Source organism: Apteryx rowi, unplaced genomic scaffold (assembly GCF_003343035.1).
Source record: "Apteryx rowi isolate R43461 unplaced genomic scaffold, aptRow1 scaffold_118, whole genome shotgun sequence".
Classification (NCBI taxonomy): domain Eukaryota; kingdom Metazoa; phylum Chordata; class Aves; order Apterygiformes; family Apterygidae; genus Apteryx; species Apteryx rowi.
Genome location: NW_020447397.1, coordinates 699,953 through 725,158, shown reverse-complemented (window position 1 = coordinate 725,158; position 25,206 = coordinate 699,953). Strand labels below are relative to the sequence as shown.

Genomic DNA, 25,206 nt, shown 5'->3' with positions numbered 1-25,206 from the left:
CTCCCTTTTGGCAGCTTGTGGTTTGGGTCAGCTGTCTCATAATTTCACCCTCATGACCAAAGGCTGTGTCCTTGCAGACAAGGAAAGTGGAAGCAAGAGAGCACAGTGGAAGTTACAGCTGCATTTTATATTTGCTAACTAGAGATGCTGAATACAAGACAGAAGAGAAAGATGAGAGAAAGAGGAACACATATGTATGGCTATGTCATTTAGAGAATTACTTCCACCCTCTTCTTTGATATTCAAATAACCAAACAGATTTTTTTCAGCATTTATTAAATAAAYGGCATGACAAGTTTTTAGCTTCCGAGCCAAGAATGAGACAGGAATGACAGTGGGATTAGGAAAATAAAGCCAACAAAAACAAAGGCTTAGAATACAATTACTTTCATAGTTTCATTCAAACTAATGTGATAATTCTGCAAACAGTGTGTATACCTATCATTTATAACACAGTTACTTTGGATACATGCAGCTGTGAAAGGAAGGAGAAAGTAAAAACAATGTTTACAGTTGCTGATGTACTAAGAACATACTGTACCTCTTGCTTGAAAAAGATCAATCTCTTTGGTTAGGCAATCTATGTCTATCTGCAGCTGTCTGTTACAACTTCTTAACTGTTGCATTTCTTCCAGCTGAAAAAATAAATCTGCCTGTTAGACTAAATTTTCCCATTTCATTATCAGTTATCATTCACATGTAGGTAGACAGCATTTAGTTATTTTTGAATTGAAGATAAAAGAATCTTCCCTTACAATGGCAAAGCTTTCAGACTCACTGAATTCTTCTCTCTTATCAGACTTAGAGCTGAATGAACAATTCTAGATTGTGGTTAGACCAGGGTCAACGGTCTGCCAGATCATTGGCTTACCCTCCGGCACTGACAGCTGGTGTATTAACTAGTTTCTCTGAGACTGGTATACTGATGAAGAATAAAAAACATTTTGTGCAGAATGAATACTGAATTGTAGTCTGAAACTTTAGATGATCAGGCCTTTAAGAACATGAGGAAGGACTATCAAATGCAAAACTTTCATGACTACCCTTAAAAGCAACACTGCACGAAGCAGTTGGTGAACTGAAAGGCTGTGGCTAAATAAAGCATATTTAATCTCTACTCTAAATTACGCTGCCCACCAGTGTAATTCTAGCTATAGTACCTATAACTAAATTCAATTATTAAATTCAAATTATTAATTTTTTTTTTTTTAAATGACAGACCATGCTTGTGGTTTAAGGTTTATAGCCTACAGACGTTTCAACTTACTGATGGAATTTGGGAAACAGAATTCGATCTTTTCAGGCGCCTTCGTGTTAGATTATTCTCCATTTCATTGACCTCTGATTTTAGTTTATCCAACTTTTTCTTTTGAATCTCAAGTTCTCGTTGAAGTCGCTCCATCCTGGCTTTCTGGTGTACAAGTAAAGCTGCAATACATAAAATCCCATTTTATCTAATTTATTATCCTTCACATGGCAACATCAGATAAAGATGAAAGTTAGTACTATTTTTGGAAAATACAGATGAAAACATTACTACAGATTACTTTTCCATTCTTTTTACAAGAAAAATCTTTGCCATAAGACAACAGGAATTTTAATGCACGCTGCATTAAAATAAGACAAGTGAATACAATGAGAAAGTCATCCAACATAACAGACGATCACCCAAAATATAGCTGTAATTTGTAAAACAAACAAACAAACCCTCGACATCCACTTTTTCAAGAACGCAGTGGCTCTTACCAGAATGACTACTAGAAACTGAAACCAAACATTTTCTTGCACTGTATTCAACCCAACCATTGTCAAACACATAGTACAAAGCAGATTTCAGAGATGTGTCTGCTACAGAGTGCAATATATACTAAGTATGAATTGAGATTTTGATTTTTATTGTGATTGGAAATCAAACATAATCCAGTATTCTTTTCATAGCAGGATATATCAAGTGAAATCAAAACAGAAAATGCTACAAGCAACACAGTTGGTAAACATCAGTTACATTTATCACAGAGRCTGGTGTATATGCCAATTTATCCCTAAACTATAGTGCAGAATCATTAGCTCAGCTTCTAACTTCTGGTGCTGCTTACTGTTCATAAGGAAAATGACATTAAAGGCCTAATTCAGAAATGGTGAAGTTAGCATTTAAACACAACTTTTCAAAGCTATAAAAAAAAAACACACAGCAAGTAGCAGAATATGCAAACTAATTCATACTCAAAAAGTTTATTTCATTAAAAGGTAGGCATACTGTTAAATGTCACCATATGAACATAACATTGCTCAAAGCAATAATTGCTTTCTATATAAATGAAAAAATATATTTCATTAAACAAACCCAACAATCATTTCAACTTCTGTATTGTCATTCATTCATTAGATAACTAAAATCCATTTGAACTGTAATCAGTTTCAGAAACTATTGGTACCTTTATAACACTGTGGAAATTATTAAAAAGTAGCAATACAAGGTATTAAAAAAAAAAAAAGGCTAGAACTTTGCCTCACAAAGAAAGCCTCCAGCTGGCATGTGAGGTTTAATTCATCACAATTTCTTTTGTGTACAAAAAGTTTGAAACTTGCACCAATTTGGTTGGTTAGGTTCCCTCATTAGTTGCAGAGAAAAAGAAAAAAAAACCCCAACACATCAAAAAGATGAAACTTTCCACATCTTCAGCAGATAAAACTGCCATTTACCACTATTCATGCCTATTCATTTATTCACGCATCATATTTTGTCTTAGAGGTTCTTCAAATGGAGGCACCATGCCAAACTATTTGTACTGTGTCATAGTAGCGCAAGGCCTTAGCCAGATTCAGCCTAGGCCTTCATTTGAAACACATGTTGTATTCAAAAGAGACTGAAATGACAAGAGTGGTGCAAGTTGCTATCTCTTTTTGTTCAATTTAGAGATGTTTACATACATATTCAAACAGCCACTAGCCACACTATGGTTAAAGCTGCAGCTGTGCTTTGATGTAGTGTAACAGTGTAGCAATTGAAACCCCAAGATCCAGATTTTTGTTGAAGATTGATTCAAGATCAGGTACAGAGTCTCAAGATACAGCATCCCCTCTCAAATAGTCTTTTAGAAACAATCCCATTTCTGAACTTTAAGAGTAACAAATGTAGCTGCAACTATGAAGAAAAGAAATCCAAGACTACTCTACTCCTACTCTTGCTGGGAGAGCACAAACCTCTTTTCCTTCTACATTTGATTTCCACTTTTAGGTAGAACCCTCCACAAAACAGACTCAGGATCCTTGCGTAGATGTGTCAAACTATTAACATAGGCTGCTGGTTATCAACGAGTACACTGCACTAGGTACATAGGGAAGAGCACTGTCAGAGTGTCTCCAGGACACCTTATGGCATGCATTCAAGAGTCAGACTATGGGCAAGGCTGCATCTTTGGAAGACTTTGCATTTTTTATTCTCTTCTAGCTCTTCTTGTAAAGGGAAAGCAAATGCAACTTCTCATTTCAATGTTTTCCAAGTTTGGGGATTGTCATTATGGAAAGGCGCTGATGGATGCCTACGTACTTTTCATTTTCACACCACTTTATAGACACGATCCAATTCATTCTCCTGTCAGCTTTGTGACTATTTTACCATTCCATAATTTCAAATCCCAGTGGGCTTTACACTCTCATAACAAAATTACTTTTATGATTAGAGAAGAGTAATCATTTGATACTGTTACCCCAAACTTCTTCTATTAAAAATAACTTGGATAAGGGACTGACAAGCCATTGGTTCAAGTGATGGCTTTTACATAATATTTGATAATCTTGCTTAACTACCAATTTGGCAACTGTGGGGAAAAAGAAGGGGGGAGGAAAGACTAAAAGTCTTTCCCCTATGTTTCCCTCTTGCATCATTTATTAACAGGAGAAAGCAATTTAAGTTTTTAGCTCCCTCTAGTGTTGATTAGAGCAACTGAAAGTGTTAGGAAACAAAACACTGTAAAGCACATCTAAATCAAATGTTATTCAGCTCCTAGCATTAGTTTACACYGTCCACCAGGAGACATTTCATGGGCTTTGATGGCACTGTTTTACTTGCAGGAATGAGCTTCTGTAAGTGGGCAGCACAGACACACCCAAGTTTGCTCTGCATTGGGCTAACTTGAAATATGAGCAGAAAGGCTCAGGCTTACACTTGTTCATTCAGACTTTCTTAAAAAGAAAGTATTTACTGTAAGCCTTCTAGCAGAAGCAGTACAAAGTCTGCCTCCCTGATTCATCATTAGTGTACCACAATCTGAATACATTTCATGTTCGGCTTTTTAACTATGTGCAAATAGGGTACTGTGCGCACATTCAATTTCTGCATTTTCACACTGATCAGACTGGCAGGAATGGTTTGCTTTGATTCTGTTAATTCTCTGGCAGATGCCACTGTTTTTTTTCACATTCAAAGTGGACACTTCCCACAACAAAGGCTGTAGACCATGGATAAAAGGAGCATGAAACTCTGGAGGACACAGGGTTATTGCTGCTTTACCAGAGACCTTTTCAAATATTGAATATACTTGTAAAACTGAAAGTTTGTACATAAGCAGATTTGCAGACGCTTTGAGAAAAGTTACAGTTACTGCTTTAGAGTGTCTTTTGCTATTTTAAGTGTTTCTAAGAAAAATGTAAATCTAGGAACACTAAATGATTTCATCCTATTCTAGAGACCTAAGAGTAAAGGGGAATTCTGGTAACTAGTATCAGCAGGTATATGAAACATGGAGGACAGACTTCTGTATGTGCATATTTTCAAAATCTGCATTTTAAAGTGCACAAAATTAATCGGTCATTTAATAACTACTTTAGCAGTTTATGTTGATACCTCTGTTATCTCTTTCCAATATTCTTTTCACTCCACTTTTAAAATAGAGCACCAGGCAAGAGTGGGGCCTGATATGCAGAGTCAAAATAATGCAGTATGTTTTCTCAAATCACATTATGCAATGAATGGTAAGGCCTCTTGGGGCATGGGGCACAGTGCTATTTCACTCAAGTCTTTTTTTTAAAACCTGTACAGATTTGTTAGAATGTTAAGAAGTCTGTTCTGTAGCATTTTTTTGAAACTTTAAAAACCTCCAAGAAACAAAAGTGAGAATTGTGAAAAATGTCAAGTTACTAAACTAGTTTCTTCAATATGTTTACTAAAAAAACAAAACAAAAAAAAAMCCAAAAAACTTTGTAGAGATGACTAAGTCTATAACTATGCATCCTCTCCCTTCCTCTAGTTAAGGGAAAAACATGAAAGTATGTCAGACAGTCTAAAGTTAAGTAGCATTGAACTAAGACTTCTAGTTAAGTTCTCTAGTATGGAAACATTAAGTTAGGAATTTAATAACATAATTATACATTTTCCTGATAAGATGGCCTGCCTTTCCCATTGTACAGAAAGAATAAACTACTAAATAATGATTTAGCCTCACTATTCAACATATGATTACATGCATACTGACTGAACATATAAATCTATTTCTGAGTACGGAACTGTCAGTTTCTAACAGGATTTCCCTATGTTGTTCAACAATCAGGCACTTTATTATAATAAAAATTAATTATATTATCTATTGAAAACTCTGCTAAGTAATGGGGCACTGACAGCAGGGAACTGATACTAAATAGATTAGCATCAAAATCTATCCTGTTTCAGCTATCCTGTCAGGCATGCTTACAGCATTATTTTTCCAGCAGCATTATTATTAATTCTTATTGACTTCATTAATGGGTGAATGCTGTCAACACTTCCACAAGTGAGTCTACAGGATCTCAAGCTGGAATCCCAGAAAAAGAAACCATGCAATTAGCAACCGCTTCTGAAGAGTTTGGTTACAGAGACTTTCTTCGCATCACGAAGTCAATGGCAGAGACAACCTGATATTCCAGGACAATAATCAATGTCTTGATTGCATCTATTTCATTTGAGCAGTGCTTTACTACTTTTCACATTATACAATCTCCAGTTCTGGCAGCAAACAAGACAAAGATCTGTGGCAGCCTTCTACTACCCACTGTGTCACTGCACAGAACAGCAGAGGAAGACATGGGAGAAAAGCAGAAATGCAATCATGAAAAGAAAGATCAGAAAAACCTATACAGATCGTAATTGAAATAAAGTACCTCAGATAACTTTTATTCTGAAATTTCTTGATTTCTAGATCTTTGATTTCATGATTTTGTAACTTGCATRCAGAATTACACCTTTCTTGTGTATGCATCTGAAACTTCCAAGAAATCTGGAAAAATAAATTCCCTTGGGAACTGACCCGACCTTCCTGTGAGTCAATGTGGTTTAGATTTTTCAGATTCACAGAAGAAGCATCTGCCACTCTAACCAAGGAATTAACTGTAGGTTATAGATGAACTACCAAGTAGACAAGCCCTGTGCTTTACCAGAGAGCCCCACAGCTACAGGCTGACAGGAGAATGGTATTCTTGAATCCTGACATCTGCCCCAGGTTCTGAAGGAAGCAGAGGACTCTCTAATGGCCAAGGGTCATTTTGCTCTTGACAAGACTTGAGCTCTCTTTATCCCACTTAATCTGCAATAAGGATTTCAGGTTGGCGATGATCCTTTTAGATCACTGTTCCCATCCTGCCTTTTGCCATCAAGCTCAGCTCCTCATATCGAGGCATTCTAGTAAGGGACACTATCTCTGTCTGGATAGCAATCAGGTGACAGAACAGAAAAAGGAATATTCCTGCTATCAGTTTCTCTGCTTTTCACCAACACAACTATGATGGCAGACAGTAGCACTTAGTAGGTCTAACACACCTTCCTGTGCTCCTGGGCTGGACCATGCACATGAATTTATTTCACTGTAACAAAGCAAAATAAATGTCCTTTGACACCAAAGCAACTCCACCTACCACATTCCTTCTATCCCAAGCCAGTTGCAAATCCCTCTGCCAAAATAAGGAGCATTCTGGGCAGAAATGGAAAAGTTGATGAAAATGCATTTTTCTCTAATCATAGCCAGGGAAACTACTCATCTGTTCTGACTAAAATTAAAATGAGACAACACCTAGCACGGAAGGTTTCTGCACATAGCCTGGCAAAATTATAAGCAGCTTAGAACATGGCCTAATGATCAAAAGTGTCAAGTAATCCAAAACACTTTTAGTAATTTTTTTTTTTTTTTAATAAAGAGCCAAGTTTAGATGCAATAATTAGGACTTCTAGATATCAAGGTCATACCAATAAGTCAATCACCTATTTCTCAACTTCTGAAAGATTAAATGTAAAACAAAAAATTAAGAAGTACTGCGGTTCATGCAACAAAACTGAAGACAACATACACCAGAAACCTGAATGCTTCTAAATGTAAGGAACTCTTTGGAAGCACAAGAGTACTTTATGTACTAGTGAAGAACACAAAACAAAAGGAGGGTGTTTCCTAAAGGTCATCACAAAGACAGAGTGCTACAGCCCACGTCACACATCTGCATTTGATCTGAAAACCAGGGTTGTATCTTAGCTTTAGGAACAACTGGGCCCCACAGCAGATGCATGCCAGACAATACTTTTGAACTCGAGGCTACACAGCAAAAAGGGGCTCCTCAAGCTTGCCTCAGGTTGACAAACTGGATGCTGATACCTCACAGCCTGTAGAATTGTGCAGGAAGTCAGACTACAATAGCCATTACTGTCAGGGTGCAAGAGATACAGAGCTCGACCTGCTAGAAGTCAGTCCCATCAGAAAGTCAGAACAGGAGAAAGGGACACCCTCTCACAACGAGTAGCTAAAAATGGAGGGTGCTTGAGAGCCGAGATCATGATATATTTAAAAGAGTAAGGATGAGATTCATTTTGCTTCATTTTTGGACATCTAAAGTCCTCTAGGACTAAAACAGACAGCCAAGTCTCTTTACAGTAAGGAAAGAGAATGCTACCGCCAAAGGGAAATTTGTCTTACTCATCCACAGACAAATCACTTTCTGAAGTTCTTCAACTCTCCCTTGCTCACAAAAGACAATCTAGAATGATTAGTTTTTTTATTTGGACAACTAAAATTTAGACATTTGAGTTAGGGAGGAATTTATCTCACCAAAGATATGATTACCTCCAGTAGCAGAGAATAAGCTATAATCAGTTTTTATTTACCTCATTACTATAGTACTCCAGATGTGGACCAGGCTTCTACTGTCCTGGTCACTGTACCTACACAAAACAGAAAGGCTAAACTAACTGAGAATGTTTACAGTAGTCTTGGAACAAGCCAATCTTTTAATATTGAATTAGTTGCTAAGTCCAAAGACTCATTCTAAGACTCATTCGACATCTTTATTAACCCTYATGTGTTTTTTTTTTTTGCATAAACCTTCAAATTGGTAACAAAAACATGCAAAACATGAAAGCAGAAGCAAAAAGATTAACAAATTGGGTTGCTGTATCACATATTTTAAGTTCTACCCTCCGTTTACAGCACTGACCATTTAAAACAGCTTTCTTTGGGGTGGGGTTTCTTCTTGAATTTAATAGTGTAACAGAAGTAAGTACCAGAACTTTAAGCATTTTATTGTCGAGCACGCATAAAGAAACATTGAGGCAAACATTTCCTCCCACTAATTGCTTTTGAAATCTGTTTTCCTGGCTTCTTAAATAATACTTACAAGAAGAAGAAGAAGGAAGAAAAAACAAAAACCCCTTATCCAATAGAATATCAACTGATTCAAAAATCTGCCAGTAAACTTGTAACTTTAAATTATTACAACAAATTGAACAAGCTTAGATGTTTGTTTCAGGACAACGTAAAAATGAAGATGCTATGACTCCACTTCATTAAACAGATAACATATCTACTTTAGACAAAAAGATGAATTATCTCCAAATATCCAGTTACATGTCTTCACCATAAAAAGAAATCTATGACTTGATTATAAATTTTTTTAAATTTAAGAAATGCTTAAGAATGCTGAAGTTGAAGATACTGTATTAACATCACAAAGGCTGATCAACTGTTTCCTTCTGTTCTGTAATCTACATGCTGAATTGACAACCTGGTTGAAATTTCTACTATTTACATTAAGAATATTACCTTGTGTGTAGGCAGCATCATCAGATCCCATACTCAATTTCCGTGCATCACTGATCCTATCCACATGTGCTAAAACAGGGTCAGCAAGATGCTGGATACCCTCTGGTTCAACATAGTGATCAGGAAGGTTTAGAAGGTTTGTAGGTTCAAAGGTTGGGGACACTACCCCTGGAGAAACTGCAGGGGGCTTATTTGGAGAAACTGTAATTTTAAAAGTATATTTTGTGTTAGGCTGTGTGACCACCACTCGAGGAGAGGTTGCAGTGGTGCTGTTGCCCACTGCTCGACTCTTGGGTGGATGGTGATGAATAAATGCAGGACCCATGCTTACTTGACCAGACATATTCCTAGAAGTGGTAGATACTCCAGGGTTTGTTGATATGAAAAGTGTGGGCTGGTTCCGCACAACTTGATCATCTCCTGTTGTGGCATTTGCTGAAATGTAGACCTTAGGTTGACCGCGTGTGATCACTTCATCAGTATTTGGTGGACTGGCCGATATGTAAACAGTGGGTTGACTTCTACTTAAGGTCTGGCTGTTGAGGGAAGAGGGAGCAGAGGAGGTGCGAGGGCCAGTTGAGCGCAACTTAGAAGAACTGTTTCTTTGTGGTGGTTCAAGTTTGATTTCAATTTGGTTTTTGCGAGGTCCTGTGGATATATTCTGAATGTTGTATTGGCTATGAGTAGATGATTGTGAGCTACCAGATGAATGAATCATAGGTGCTTGTGGAGTAGTAGGAGAACTGATAGGCATATAGACATGAGAAGTCTGGTGGCCTTGCTGATTTGGCTGCGTTGAGTGTTGCGATGAGGTATGTGGCGTAGTATTGGATGTAGGAAGAGTAGTCCAGGGACTTGGTTGCAAAGGCTGGTAGACTTGCTGAGGGTGCATGGGATTAAACTGAGATGCCCAGCCTGGCTGCTGCTGTGTCTGTCGAGCTGTACCACTAGGAGCTGTGATATAAGGCCTAATATAGATAGAATTTCCCTGTGGACTGTTAAGAACAGGAGGAGGTACACCATGTATGTGCAAAGATGTAGGGGTATTACGGCCAGGCTGAATATTTGGGGCTAAAGTTACCATAATGGGGTTGAATCTGGGTGTTTGTTGAGACAAGTTAGATACTCCCTTGCTGCCTAGGTGAAATCCAAGATGTTGCCCTGGATTAGAAGTACTAACTGTATTAGCCATTCCAAAGACATTAAAACCTTGTGGAACCTGCGCAGGTGCTGTCTGTGGTTCCTGCTGAAATAGTTCATTGTTGGGCTGACTGGTTTGAAGGTGTCCATCGCTAACACTGTGAGCTAGAGTCCTACTTCCATTCATTCTACTTCCTTCTCTTCCATGGTGATACACGTTCTGTGACTGCAAATCCAAATTAAGAGATGTCATGTGATTTCGTAGTCCAGGAATCCCAGAATCATCTGAAAAACCTAGGTCTCCTTCACCGTAGAGATACTTTGTGCTCTCCTGAGAGAGAACTGCACAACAGGCATCCAAATTGTTATTATTCTATAAAAAGAGACACAAAAGTTTGAAGTTACTGATAAAATACTGTCATGGCTAGATATATATACATTGAATCATCATTGAAAAGTTAATAATGCAGCATCAAATGGAAAGCTTTAGGTGGTCGGCCAGCACAGATGCCGCACATGCACAAGGGGCTTGCATGTGAAGCTTACTATTTTGAGAACTGTGATTCAGTCACTGGCACCAAGGGCGGAGGTCTGCATTGTTGCTGAAGTAGTGACAGGGAGATCTTGGACCTTGACAAGCTAACACGATACAGTACGATACACCTTGGATGAGTACTTTTGCTATTCCTCCCCAATTTCAGAACAATCTTCAGCAATGACCAAGTTTCTGGCTTGAGGGGGAAAATGACAGAAGGAATGGTTTCACAGTACCTGTATATTACTGGTAAATAACTTAAAAACAACAACAACAAAAATACACGTTCATTTTAAATGTTTTCCCAAACTTTTCAGTACCTGTTATACATTACCTCCTGCTGCAAATAAAAAGCAAACTTTATGAAAAGAAACATGCAGACCAAGAGAAAAGCTGCACAGGAGTACATGGCTTAAACTTTACATAAAAATTCAGTTTATACACATACAGCACAGGACTATTCTTTCACAAGACAAAACTATTAATGGAAAACTCAGGGGACATTTGAATGTTTATTTTAAACCACTGTTTTCAAAGCTTAAAAAAAACAACCTTGCGTTTGTATGAAGTTACTCTATAAAACCTGTAATATGATGACTTAAAACAATAAACACCCAACTCTATACCTAGCTAATAWACCTTTTAAGAATATTTCAAAAGTAAACTGCTAGTACCTCTTCTGTTTGTCCGCAAATTTATTAATATTGTACCTAGATTTCCCCAATTTAGTTTTCCACATAAGGACTTTTAGAAAAGAGTGAACATGCATAGGTAGCATTTCAGAACATTCTGCTCTGTTTATATTACTTACAAAAAAAAAAAAAAAAAAGAAGAAGAAATAAGGGTTAATACCTTCAGTCAGAAAAGCACCTGCTATGGCCCAGACACTATTAAAACTAAACAAATGCATCCCAACACACAAAACCAGTCACTAGAGAGAATGTAGATGATCAAGAGAAAAATGCATATGCAATACAGTAAAAAAATTATCAGAAATTTAGTTAGAGAATACACAAGCAAGATAAGTTAACCCATGCTACATGCTTTGTATCATTATTTTTGTTAAAGCAGCAAATGGTAGCTCTCATCCTCCAATCAGGATGAGAGCTCACAGACAGCTGTTCAGACACACCAAGATTGTCTCTAAAAAATTTACCAAAAGAAGAGAAAGACAGAACATAACAGAAGTGGGAGAACAAGGCAAAATTCCACCCACAAAACCAAAGTTGTGTTGATACAGGCCAGATGCAGTTCTAAATTCTTAAAAACAAAACAAAACCCCCAAATCCTTAAAAAAATCAGGATTCCCTGAAGGCCATCTAACTAGTCAATTAYGGATAAGAATTGTTGCAGAGGAGTCTTGAAAGATATGAAAATGGGTCAAATGATGGTATGGTATATTGGCTCTAGCTTGGAACAAGCACAAGAGGACAAAGTAATCAAATGAAGTTAGTCATGAAGAAGGGTAATGCACTTAGATAGAATGGTGGGTGAGTAAGAAAAGAATAGCCTTGTATTTGTTGCAAAGGAGAAAAGGGAGCCAGAAAAGGGACAGAGGTAGGATGCCACAGAATAACAAGCTGGAAAGATCTTAGAGGCAGAATTTTAAATGAACTTAAGTGAATTAAAATTATTAACAGAAAGGCCAAAAATACCAAGCAAAAAAGGAACAGGCCAAGCTTGCAAGGCCCTTACATTCAACTTGAATGCATTTCTTTGGACAATTTTTTTTCTAAGACTGCATCTAATCAATTCCAAAATTTCAGTGACGTCAATGAGCAAATTGGAGAACTCAAAGGGGAAACGGGGGCACATGGAACCCCTGGCATCTTCTGGTTGGCAGAGGCAGAGTTTCAACCGCTTCTAGCTCTTTATAGATCAGAGAACCGGTTGATGGCAGAATTGAGCATATTCCAGCATAACAATACCCCTCATCTTAGCTCTGCCCATGTCTCAATTGAGTTTAAAATGCTGGCACCCTGAAAGAGAAAGAAAAAAAAAGAAAGAATAAGAATGTTGGAGGGAAATGAGGAAGCAAGGACAGGATGTAGACTCGAGGAGCAGGTGGTTATAAAATGCCCCAGACATTAAAAAAAGAATAATGGGCGACAATGCTCCGGGAAGGGAGAAGCTGCAGTGAGACCCTGAAACGAAGGGCAGGGGAGAGTTGAATATAGGAAGCTTGTCGGGAAGAATGGAGAGATGCAAAACTTTCCAGGAACACTCAATACATTCACAGCCCAAGAAAGCAATAAAATGTTACGCTCCCTAAATTACGCAGGTTTAAATTTCATCCTATTAAATTTTTGCTGGTCCTCTGTTTTCAGTATACTAGATTTTGTTTGTATTTTAAATGGTGGGCTATTCACCTTCAAGACTTTTTCATACTCTGTGTCTCCTTAAGTTTTTCTTTATAAGCATATAATACTGTATAAACCTTCCTTTGTAAACAAGCTAAAAAGATTTCTCTAAAAAAAATTTCAAAGGACTGAGATGTGTATTACTTTCCTATACAATTCATAATGTGAAGAATTTCCTCTGTTTAAATTATTTCAGGTTTTCTTTTGGTATTTTATACTTCCTGGTTTAAAAACAAATTCACCTGAACAAGTGATGCTTGCCATCAGGAGTTGCAGGCAAGGCAAATGAAGCCTTTCTTGTATCTGAAAAGGTACTTAACTAAATCTAAATTAAACAATAGTTACTACATTTATCAGAAATTCCTTCCACTATATAAAAAGAATGTTGATTGCCTTTATATATATATATATATATATATAGTCTTTATATACATAAATATAGTCTGTCTCTCTTTCTCTCTGTATAAAAAGACAATCAACATTCTTAACATCATAACCATATCACGGCCACAGATGTCATAGTCAAAGTCCAGAGATGGCTAGCTTCTGGAAACTCATGGCCCATCTTTTTCCCAGTCAAGCTGTGTATACTGATGATCAACATGACTATTCAGGCAATCCTCTACTATCCAGAGTACTGAAAGGCTGGAATACCTTGGATAATGAAAAAACCCAGTCAATATGGATGCTGTGGGATCACTGGAAAATGCAAAGCAAACACATTTATGTGCAGAGTTAAGCAAGTCTATCAGCATTTGTTAGTTCCAAGCACTCAAAGTGCCCCTATAACATGCTTCCTCAAGCTTTGGACAGGCATATTAATTCATCTGCCAATACAACTAATCAATATATGATGCTACAGAGAGTGGAAGTGGTATAAAATATGGGCATATGAGTATATTGACAGTGGCAGAACAGGAAAGAGACATATCTGGGGTAGAAATTAGCCGATCTGGCAGGCCATAGCCTTAGCACTAACCGTAGCACCAGAAAAATATGCTTCATTAGTTCCAAGCCTAGAAGGAATCCATAAAATAGATTAGCAGCATGGACTCCAAGGCTAAAATAAAACAAACTAAGGCCATCGGGAAGCCAAAGCCATGGGAAGCATAGGGCAGAAGCACATCAGTGAGTCATATCAGCCCAATCTAACATTTCTAACCACCTAGTCCTGCCTCATACAGGCTGACCCAACACAGAGAACTTGTGTATCTGCATGACACTCCTCAGGGCTTCTCGTTGTGAAACGTGTAAGGCCACTGGTGCTGGCTCTGCTGGCCAAAGGAGCTGCAGAGAGGAAAGCAGCAGGGCCAACATGGGTGCAGGCAAGGGCCAGTTAACCCTGAGCCTGATGGAGACTGGGTGGCAAAATTACTTCTGGACCTGCCCTGATCCTCAAAGCAAAAAAAGCTTCATCCGTGCAGCACTGCCTTAATTGTCCCTGCTGGACTCAAGTTGGCTTTGCATTCCTCCTTCTGCCACAATTCATTTTGGCTCCTGAGATGGCCAAAAGGCATGAGCATACTGATTGGCAAGATGGTATTCTCCATGCACATATGGCTTCACCTTGGGACAACCCTGATTAGACATGGAAAAAGAGAGGCCAGTTCAACACTTAGTTTGCTGTGCAAAATAAACAAGTTGGCTGTATATATTTGTCTCATTTAGAAAGGGAAAAAAAATCTGCTTTCAAGAGAGCCACCCACACACGACTAGTTAACATTTAAGATAAGCATTACCTCTTACATACACAATCATAAGCAGAACACTGACCTGTAACATGCATCTGGATACAACACCTTCAGGTACCTCAGGAAATTTCTGTCGCAGGTCATGTAAAACCTGAATATCAATTTGCTGGCTTCCTTGGGCCATTCGTATACTGCCTGGTCAGGATTGTTCTTCAACAGGCAGTTCTAGGCCTTAGTAAAAGGGATACTCATCTCTTCTGCCCCAGCATTTTCTGGAAGAGGAAGGAAAACCTTAAGGCACTGTGGGAGCAGGCACTGTTGATGTAAAAAGTTTTTCCAGTTATTAAATATAAGTCTATATTTTATGTCAACATTTTCCCATTCTACAGCTCTGCAAACTAATTGTCCTTCAGACACTCAAAATTGAAAACTGCCCATTTATAGGCACATCTCCTAATCATTTTCCTTCTACCGTTTTACATCATTAACATTATAAAATATACTAATGAGAATTTAAAAATACTTGATTTAGCAACATATTAAAATTCTTGATTTTAAGAATAGCATTTTTTTGCTTGCCCATTTAAAACACTGAAGTACAAATGAGAAAAACTACATGAGAAAAACTACATAAAAACAGGGAGAAAGTGTTCATTCAGCTTTTGAGGATACCTACACTGTTACCTTTATCATCACTGTTACTGTCTGCTATCAGAAAATTGTGGCTAGAAGTTCAGTCTTCATAAATTTCAGGACTTATTAGCAATAACATAGTAGTTTTTAACCTTAAAAACTTTAGAAATATTCTGAGATTATGACTAGAAGGAAATAACCCTGTAACACCTCAGGTTTCTTCAACTATTCTTTTTCTCCTTCAAAGGAAATGGAGTTCAGTTATGAAGATAACTATATTGCAATCGGCCAAACAACATATTTATGCAAATTATCCACACTGGCTGTAGTATGTTCATTGGCTTTTACCAAAAACAATTTCTAGCAATTAAGTTTGAAAGAATGCACCTATCTCTATTAACCAATGGAATGCCATCTTCTTTGCATAAACTAAAGGTGACCACATGATTTATTAAAAAACCCACACAAACCAAACTTTCATTTACTTCTTTCAGTTAACGAATCTTATCCAGCTTACCAAGCATGCCTATCAACTTATTTCACTTTTTCCTCCCCTTCGCTACCTGCTCTTCTTCACCTCCTTTAATATTGTCTATCTCACCTAATATTCAACATGCACTACTATTCCACCATTGTCACCTTCACATTTAGCCTTCACAGACAAGTACTACATCGGCCATTCCCCTGTGCACAGTGTATACTGCTTCAAGTAATAYTGGACTCTTCATTCCAAGAGAAATGCTCTAAAAATTGGATTGGTTTGGAAACACTCAAGTTGTTGCCTCTGCCTTAACAGATCTCTCAGACCTTTCTGTCAAAGTATCGCACACATGGCTAAACAACTAATTTAAGAGGCAATCAAATCAATAAAACACCCACAGAGTAAAGGTCTCACTAATAATCCAGATTTAATTTTGGAATTGATTTTATGCACTTTTCCCCCCCCTTTTTTTTGAGGGGAGGTAAAGAAAGGGTAAGAGGACTAAATTTTTGGACAAATCTACACTCCTGGTTAAGTGACAGATATCAACTTTTTTGCTCCCTTCAGTACTCCAAAACACTAGATGTATGTCCTTTTGTACAAGGTCTCTTTAGTAATTTGCTCTACAGATTCTTGTCTTACCTGTAATATTTTCCCCGATACTTTGTTAGACCTATCATTTCTCTCATGCTTTGCCCTCATTTAGTTTACATTCTACTGTTCCTTCACTAGAAAATATGAAGCTACATTCAAGGACAGTGAGTACCACACCTTTGTTTTACACTTAGAACAAGAGATATACATACACACACACCTTTAGCCAGCGCCTACAAACTCTAAATGTAACAAGGATTTTCCCCTGCTCCAATGCACTCAAAGTCTTTATCTTCTGAGATGAAGACAATTAAATTCATCTGGGATTTAGAGAAATTATCATAAAATTTTCACACTCATCTTCCTACGTATACACTTAGATTAGCTTCCTTCATGAAAGCAACCAAGGAGTCAAACCTGAATTCGGGAATTGACTTATTATTTTTCTTGGAACAGTCACTTGCAAAGGGAAGTCACAGGGAGCTTCTCTCTTCATTCCTTTCCTCCCTCCATCTCTGACTTGCTACAGGACAAACTTTTGTTCCTACACTGTGTACTGCACTGCTTTGCAGAGCAAAGGGTTTCTCACACCTGCCCAAACTAAGCTCTAACTAAAGTGCTAAAGGGCATAACCATTCACTCGCAGTGTCCTATAGCGGAAAACTGCCCTCTGCTCCTGCCAGGCGCCCTGTACACCGCTCCCCGGACCCCATCAGCCCGAGTTCTTTCCCAACAGCCCACCGCACAGGCACGTTCGCTGTTCAAAGTGAGCCTACATGCTGGTGTTTCTGTACTGCTGTGCTCTAAAAGATGACTAGGGAGAAATTAATTAGGGAGAGTTATCCCCAATTTCTAGTCATCTGCTACTGCATTTACATCACTTGTGATTCCAGTGTAGTGCAGCGCAATGGTACACTCTGACTTCCCTGAAGCCTGAAAAGCTGGAGGAAAACTGCAAAGAACTGATGGGAAAGTGAGAAGCATATGATTTCCAGTAGGGATCACAAGATAGGAACAGTGCCTTTCTATGACTGAAGTCCTGAGCCACTCCACTACAAGACCTTTGAACTCCTATGCTTTCTGTAGTCTGATATGAACTGGCAATTGGTTTGAACCAGAACACTTTCAGCAATAACTGAATCTGATCTGAAAGGCAACACAATAATCAGTTCAACTTCCTGCCAACAATGCGAAAAAAGATCTGAAAAAACAAAATATACATTACCCTTTGAGAAGTCCATATATATGTACTAGACTTGGAAAAAGAAAGGTTAGCTAATAAAATAGTGAAGACTGAAAGTACTATGAATATTCCAGGAAACATTTTTAGTCCCATTTAATTATTTTAGTCCCATAAATTCCATCCTCTACGATAAAGATACAATATATATTTAATTAAAAGCACAGGCAAGGATAGGAGCTTTTATTAGAATATTCAGAGATGCTTTGATAAAACAGAGATCACAATCCTACCCGTAATTTTATAATTTATGCAACACCACAACATTCCACTCTTGAAAATCATATGACAACTTCAAAAAAATCTTTAACACATGACAAGCATCAACAAAACTGCTAAAACAGGAAACTGGGATGATGGTAGTATTCCTTCCCAGAATACACACTATGTTTATCTGAGTAAGCATTTCCAGCATCCCTTCTTTTCAGGTACTTTATTACTGGAACCAGAGCAGCCAAACTCTAGAGTTAGAAAGCCTGGTTCCAATCATAGCTGTTCAACTAAAGAAATATCTGGAAAGAGGTGATTAACACGAAAATCTGGGAATACAGTAGGCAAGACAGGATTCTGCAAGAGTTCTATGCCAGAAAATTAAGAGATGAGTACACTTTCAACACTAACAGCCAAAGTATGACTGCAGTTCAGGTAGATATATCTATAAATAAGCCTTGCATTTATCACTAATTTAAAAGTAGCATGGATATGCCTACACAAGCTGTAGCATTGGACAAGCAGAGGTACTATCTAATTTTGAACAACTCAACCACAGTTGTTTTTCAAACGTATAGCTTAAAAAAAAAAAAAAAAAAAAAAGGAATTGAGGCAGCAAATCTTGTCTTACACAGATGAGAAAATCATCCTGGGCAGAGAGAAACATAAGTAAATATCTAATCTGAAACAATAGTAGTTGTTGTAAAACAACAATTGTTGTTTTACTAGAAAAAGTGTCAGGCTTTTGCTGTGAACTCCGTTATGTAGAAAAGCTACATTAAATATAACATTAGTGTGGTGAAAATAAGGGAATGGAATTGCCATAGTTAAAGAGTCATGAAAATCTTTTACATATATTCAAGTACTGGAGAGTTCCTTTCTGCCCACCTTCACATGCATCCAGAGAAAAGGCTAGCATAATGTACATAAGTGTGTACACATGCTGTTAAAGTGATGCTAAAGCCCATTTATATTTGCTCAGATTTAAAGCGAGCAGTTCATAAAGGTCTGGGAACAGAGTTCTGTAAAAGTTCCTGAAGCGCAGGAGCYGGGCAGGAGCCAGCGGCTGTTGCCTGCAGCAGGCCCCATGGAGGAGCTGAGCTAGCTGGCCCACCAGTCACACTACTGCACACCTTTCCACCAGCTCAGTGCTTTGACCAAGCTGAGCCATGCTGAAACAATACCACTGAGCACACGCTTTTAAGTGACTATTAACAAAAATGCTGTTCTGCAGAGAAAACACAAATTAAGAAATTAAAGATTCCAAAAGTTTAGCAGGTAGAACTGTACTGAAATGCTTCTCTAATCAAAATTCAAAGCTAGCAAAATCATAGTAAGCCCAGAAAGATACGGGCTTCTATTCACAGGATGAAAACTGATTTAACTTGCTTGTCTTATTTCAGTATTAAATGCAGTTTTCCCATTCCTCTTCAGTAAGCCAGCCATGAAAAACTCACGGCATTAAACTTAAAAACAAAACAAACCTCAAATCAATCCTCCTAAAATAATTTAATTTTTCTAACGTATATTAAAGTAACTGTACCACAATACACCGTATCATCATCAGAACAGTAAGTTCTATACTCTCAAGCTACCTGTACAGTACTAAAATGATTTACTATTTATATACATTTCCATCTTGTTTTGCCAATGTGATTCATGAAGCAACGTTTTCTACTCTGAGCCTGTGATTAATATACTTTCACGACTCTTAAAACATGCATGCATCTATATCTACATGAAAAGCACAGAACAGATGAACAAAAATTTAAAATCTTTAAAATTGGAACATTACACATAGCTACCTCACAACTTCATTTTAATAAAATATTTTTATATATAAAATATTTTATTTATAATCCCAGCTGATTTTTCAGTGTCTGCAATCTTGATAAATCATACAAAGACCACTGTTTCTGAATGTACTATTAGTCTCGAACATCACCATCCAAGTATTACAATAGTTACCTTATACTCCAAAGATGCACTCCAAAGAAGCTTTTCTGCTTCTTCAAGAGGCATCACTGGTATCATCCAATGTTTTCAAAATGCAGTTATTTGTGGGCAGCACGCAATACAGTGTGTGACAGCAGAAGAGATGGCTTATTTTCATTTTATTATTGTACTTGCAAATTTCAGAGGCTTACCACGAAGAGGTTGCATGCAGATAGTGCAGGAAAAGCTAGAATTAATGCCTATGCTGTAACTTTACTAAAATTACTATGAGAATATTTTTGTATGCCACTTACTGTCTTGACCACGGAGAAATATACTCAAAATCCTGTAAGTAGTGTATCCACCACATCCACACACACATAAAATTTCTTTAGTTTCAATTACAATAGGTAGYTATACAACTTCATCAACAAGGTAGCATATAAAAATACACTTGTGTATGAGTATTAAGGTCTCATTTCAACCATCACTTAAAAAAACACAAATAACCCCCCTCCAAAAAGCACTACTGCAGAACTCAAAAGAGATTTTAAGATTATTGGTAAATTCAAATCAACCTTAAGAGAGTCGTAAGTGGCAGGACAGAATTCATTATGAGGCCTCTCTAGTACAGACAGATTAAAAATAGTTTAATACAGTTCTTGATCTTGCACATAAACTACAAAAAGGACTCAGCATCCATCTTGCTAGATGAAGGAACTGAAAGTTATTTTGACAGTTGCAAGTCTAAGAAACAAACGTAGTGTTATTGCCAGCGATGGAATTCAGAATCTGGCAGCAGGACATCCAGAATAATGTCACAAAGTTACATGTACTAGCAGGAAATAAAAGGCACAAATGCAAGAGTGAAGAGCCAAGACTGCTAGTAATACAGTATATAAGAAAAGGGTATCAACAAGAGGTGAAGCAAACTGCTGGCAGCAACATTTTGGTTTCATTCAAAGACTCAGGCATAAAATAATGTACAGCATTGCAAAAGTAAACTGAAAAACTATTCAATTATTAGCAGAAGCAGCAAAGAAATACAGCAATGGTGACTCAGAGAGAGAGCTCTTCCTACAAATGTTAAAAGTGGTTTGCTTACAAAGGAAAACTTCTAATTGCTAGAGTGCAGTACAATATGAAATTACTACTAGAGTAATGGACATTTACTAATATGTACAAATACTGCTTTCAGACATTTCAAAAGACCTTTGACAGTGTGTTTTTACACTGTTGAAGATGCACATGCACAACAAAAATCCTACTGCCTACTTATGCCAGAAATGCTAAATAAATAGAAGAATTAATTGGCAGYGTTCTTGTAAAAACGACTGGCAAGATCCTCAGGTAACTTAAAGGGCCAGGCAATTCTAACATCATGGAACATAAATGGATCTCCTGTTGAAGCTCTATTCTGTGAAAACTATCAGTAAGTAAAGGTGTCATCTCCATAAGACTACTCAGAACCGCGAGTATAGAACACACATTTAAACTGCTTATCTTGTTCAGTCAGGGGGTCAAAAAAGACCTCATGACAAATATGATTCAGATGCCAAATACTAGGTTGTAGTAATTCTGGACCAATAGCTACCGAAGAAAAAGAAAGGAAATCCCTTTTTAAATCTTCTTTTCTCTGGCAGAGCAGACATATCTGGTGGACCAGAGACAATTCTTCAATATAAACCTTATGTTTAACGTCACAGACTTTTCACAAAATGCTTTAATGCAAGTGTTCTTCAGAGTGAATTCAATCAATACTACTTTAATGAAATAAGTATACCTGACCAAAACTAAACCAAGCAGCTGACACTGTTAAATGGTAACTAACAAAAAGCACAAATAACACAAACTTTTCTTACTGCAGCCTCACCTACAAAGTTACTTTTATGTCATCTGAAATACCAAAGGTAATTCAGTGCAAATATTAGCATACTAACTGGATTAAACAATTTCATTTGAATTTATGATGCACTCGTAATCACTCAAATGCCATTTATGAACAGCCTTTGGAAATTCACAGAACACTGCAACAGTAAAGAGCATACCCTTCGTATTCCCCAAAATCAAATGAATTAAACCTTTATATCTGGCTTTATATTTCAGCTATATCCAAGTAAATTGCACAGCTTTTTCTGTACTTTCCATCTGATCACATATGAGCTGTGTTTTACGGGATTCTTTTAGAAGTCGAATTGCTCTGGATAATGTTTTGTTATCGACTCACATGGCAAAAAATGCTGTAATAATTTATCTAAAAACTTGTTTTAGAAACCTGGCTGTAAATATAAGAAGACTTATTGAAAATGGCTCTGTGAATGCAAAAACAAGAGCGCATTTCCTTGTGTTATTAATGGCTGATTTTATATGTTGCACGTAAGCCTGCTGTAACAGCAGCAAGTTAGCTGCAACAAGTTGCAGTGCAAGACCAGTAGAGGTTGCTGCCATGCCTGCTGAGAGAACAGCCAAGGGATTTCTGGCATTTCTTTTGAAAGATGCAAGACGTGCAGAAAGACAGCAGGAACAGATAAGCAACTATAAAGATGACTAAAACCCCCTCTGCACTTATCTCAGGTTCTTTCACTAGGACTAAGTGTCCCCCCGCCCCATTCTCCCAAATTATTCACCTATCCAACAGATACTTCAACAAAAGGAAAAACATTTTTTTTTCTTCTTTCCCCAACCCCTGTGCTGAGTGGTCCCTTACCCCATATATTTAGCTATCCTTTCCCTGTGAGCTCACCCAAACATCTACCAAAGCACCAGATCAATGACAAATATTAATAATTTCCCATGAACCCTGTTTTTCAGCCAGATGCCAATTCTGATGCATGATTCAAAGTTGCTAGTTCAACTGCAGATCAACCTTAGGTCAATGTCCATTGTGTATTTGCTTACATTGAAGAGCTTAGATTATAAAGTATGTCAGGTAAGGATATTGCTGTCATTTCTTTCAGCTTTCTTCCAAGAAAATAAAGTTCTCTCAGATCTATACTTAGGACTGGTAAATCACATCATAAACTTATGAATCTCTGTCCAAAAGGAACAGCTACATGGGATCTCACTCCTCTGACATGCCCTATGTGCCTCTTGCAATCTCTCCCTCCAAATTCTTACCATAATGATTTACATACCTATTTTTCCTTCTCTCCTTCCTGTCCTCTACCTCCAAGTCCTTGTTAAATGGGAGAATGGAAACTCCCACCTTATGTGCCTATCAAATGGAAAATCAAGAAGAGCCACCGCAAACTGAAAATTAGGATGCATGCAATGCCATCTCACCTTAAGGAAACTGGCTTCCAGCTCCAGGGAGGACTACACAGCTTTAGCTACACCAACATCATAAAAACTGAACAACTTGCATACCAAAAAAACAACAAAACACCCCCCCCCCAAAAAAACCCAAGAAGCATAAAACTAAAATTGTATGACTCTTTGAGAAACTACAGTGCCAAATACATTTAGACATTAAACAGCAAGAAATAATGAAATCACCTTTTCCCCCCACATCTAACCCAAATACGCTTTTCCTGGATGCAGACATTTGGAGTCATATATCAGGCTGCCTGAACACACTTTTTTCTGTAAAATTATAATTAAGAGAAATTGTGTAAGGGAGAAAATATCGAAGAAAGAACATTTCACCACAGAGTCTCACGTTCTCTCTGCAAAAGAGATTATGAATTGAAACAATAGAATATAAGAGCTTAATATGGATCGCTAACACTTTAAATGCATATCTTCAAAGAAAAAGTGCATGAACCAGTCAATGGAAACAGGATTATTTAAAAAATTCTAGCAGAACTTAACTTTTTTTTTTTTTAATACATTCCCCAAGCCTTTTTGTGGCTACCTCAAACCATTTTAACAGTCCTTGCAATATGTCTACTTAAAATAGAAAAAAATTCCTATCAAAAATAGAAGTTACCCTCAACTCATTACCATCCATCTCCTAAATAATAATAAAAAAAACCTCATTACAATTAGACTGTAGTTCCCAGGCCCTTCCCCAACTCACAGAGCAGTGATACTTCTATTCAGCTAGCTGCTGAAGCTCAACTCCGCACTGTTCCTAATCCACATGAGAACCAGAGACAGGATAGGAAACTGCTTTAAGTCACATGACCATAAAACTGAAAAATTAGAATCACGGCACAGCATTACTACGAGTTCTCCCCCAAAACACTACTGGAATAGACTAGACCAGAAGACTGGCATCAAATAATTAATGATGGTCAGCATCAGAGGAAGATGGAAAACTGCAATAGTTCGCAGAGATAATCTGTTCCGAAGGATGATTTATTATAAGCAAACATGCTTGGAAATGATTCATACTTTGAAGCATGAGTTGATTTTTCCCCCAAAATTCGTTAAAAGTATTCATTCATAGAAATAAATTTTTATTTAACACTTTTCATAAAGTCTTTTTAACTTCTGGCCTGAATGAACATCTACTATAATGGGTCCCATAGCAAAAGTGTGCACATATAAAATATTTAAACAGGTTTAATCCATCAGGTATTTCCTTGGAAACTATGAGCACTTATATAATTACTAATTATTTTTCAAGGAAAATTAGTTAGTTGGGGTTGTTCTTTTTTCATGTTATGCAAATAAAAATTGGACAGTTTGTTTTTACTGTGAATTCTTTTAATTTTCACTAGGTCAGACATGCTAACCTATGCACATTAAGTGTTTCTATTCATGGATTTTTTATGAGCTTCTTTGGGGGGGGTACTTACAGATTTAAAAAACACAAGGCCACTTTCTCTTACTGTGGCTCTAACAAAGAATAGCTGACTTTTTTCATAGCTGGGCAAAAATACAGTAAAAAACCTTAGACATGAGCACCTTAAACATGCCGTTTCCCAGACCAACATAAATAATTCCTCAGGAGTATGGTTTCATTAGACAAAATATATCACATTGCTTATCAAGCTTGCTCCAATTTACTGTTATAGGTGACAGTTTGAAGTTTGACCTATATTTTCTGCACAGCATGTTCACAACATAAAAACTTGATCCGAAGGCTTTGTTTGAGATTTGCAAAAGGGTTTAATTTCATTTTTGCTAGAGATGAGGTGGAGGTGAGGAAAGAAAAGCACCTCTAAAATGGCTAAGAATGTATTTTAAATTCTTTGTACACTCTCAGGCCATTTAAAAGCAATACTTCTCATTTGCTCTCATTTCCACTCAGTTTTTCCAAGACCATTAAAAGCTCTGCATCACAACAAATTAGCCTTCTGGTTAAGAAGAGATCACGCCAGTCCTTCAGAATCAAATTTCTCTCCTGAGTTAAAATGAAGGGAATTGCAGGAGAAAGTTTAGGACATG

At 37.3% G+C, this 25,206-nt stretch overlaps 1 protein-coding gene across 1 annotated transcript in view; it reads right to left on the bottom strand.

Annotated features, from left to right (window-relative positions):
* TAB2 (TGF-beta activated kinase 1 (MAP3K7) binding protein 2) overlaps nt 1–25,206 on the bottom strand; it is a 57,328-nt gene that overhangs the window by 4,914 nt on the left and 27,208 nt on the right. Inside the window, exons 2-5 of the mRNA XM_026083639.1 lie at nt 14,862–15,051; nt 9,054–10,566; nt 1,268–1,428; nt 542–635 (exon numbers count right to left, since the gene is read on the bottom strand). Coding sequence (XP_025939424.1) covers nt 542–635; nt 1,268–1,428; nt 9,054–10,566; nt 14,862–14,963 — 1,870 coding nt within the window. The 5' untranslated portion in view covers nt 14,964–15,051. The remainder of the gene's footprint in view (nt 1–541; nt 636–1,267; nt 1,429–9,053; nt 10,567–14,861; nt 15,052–25,206) is intronic.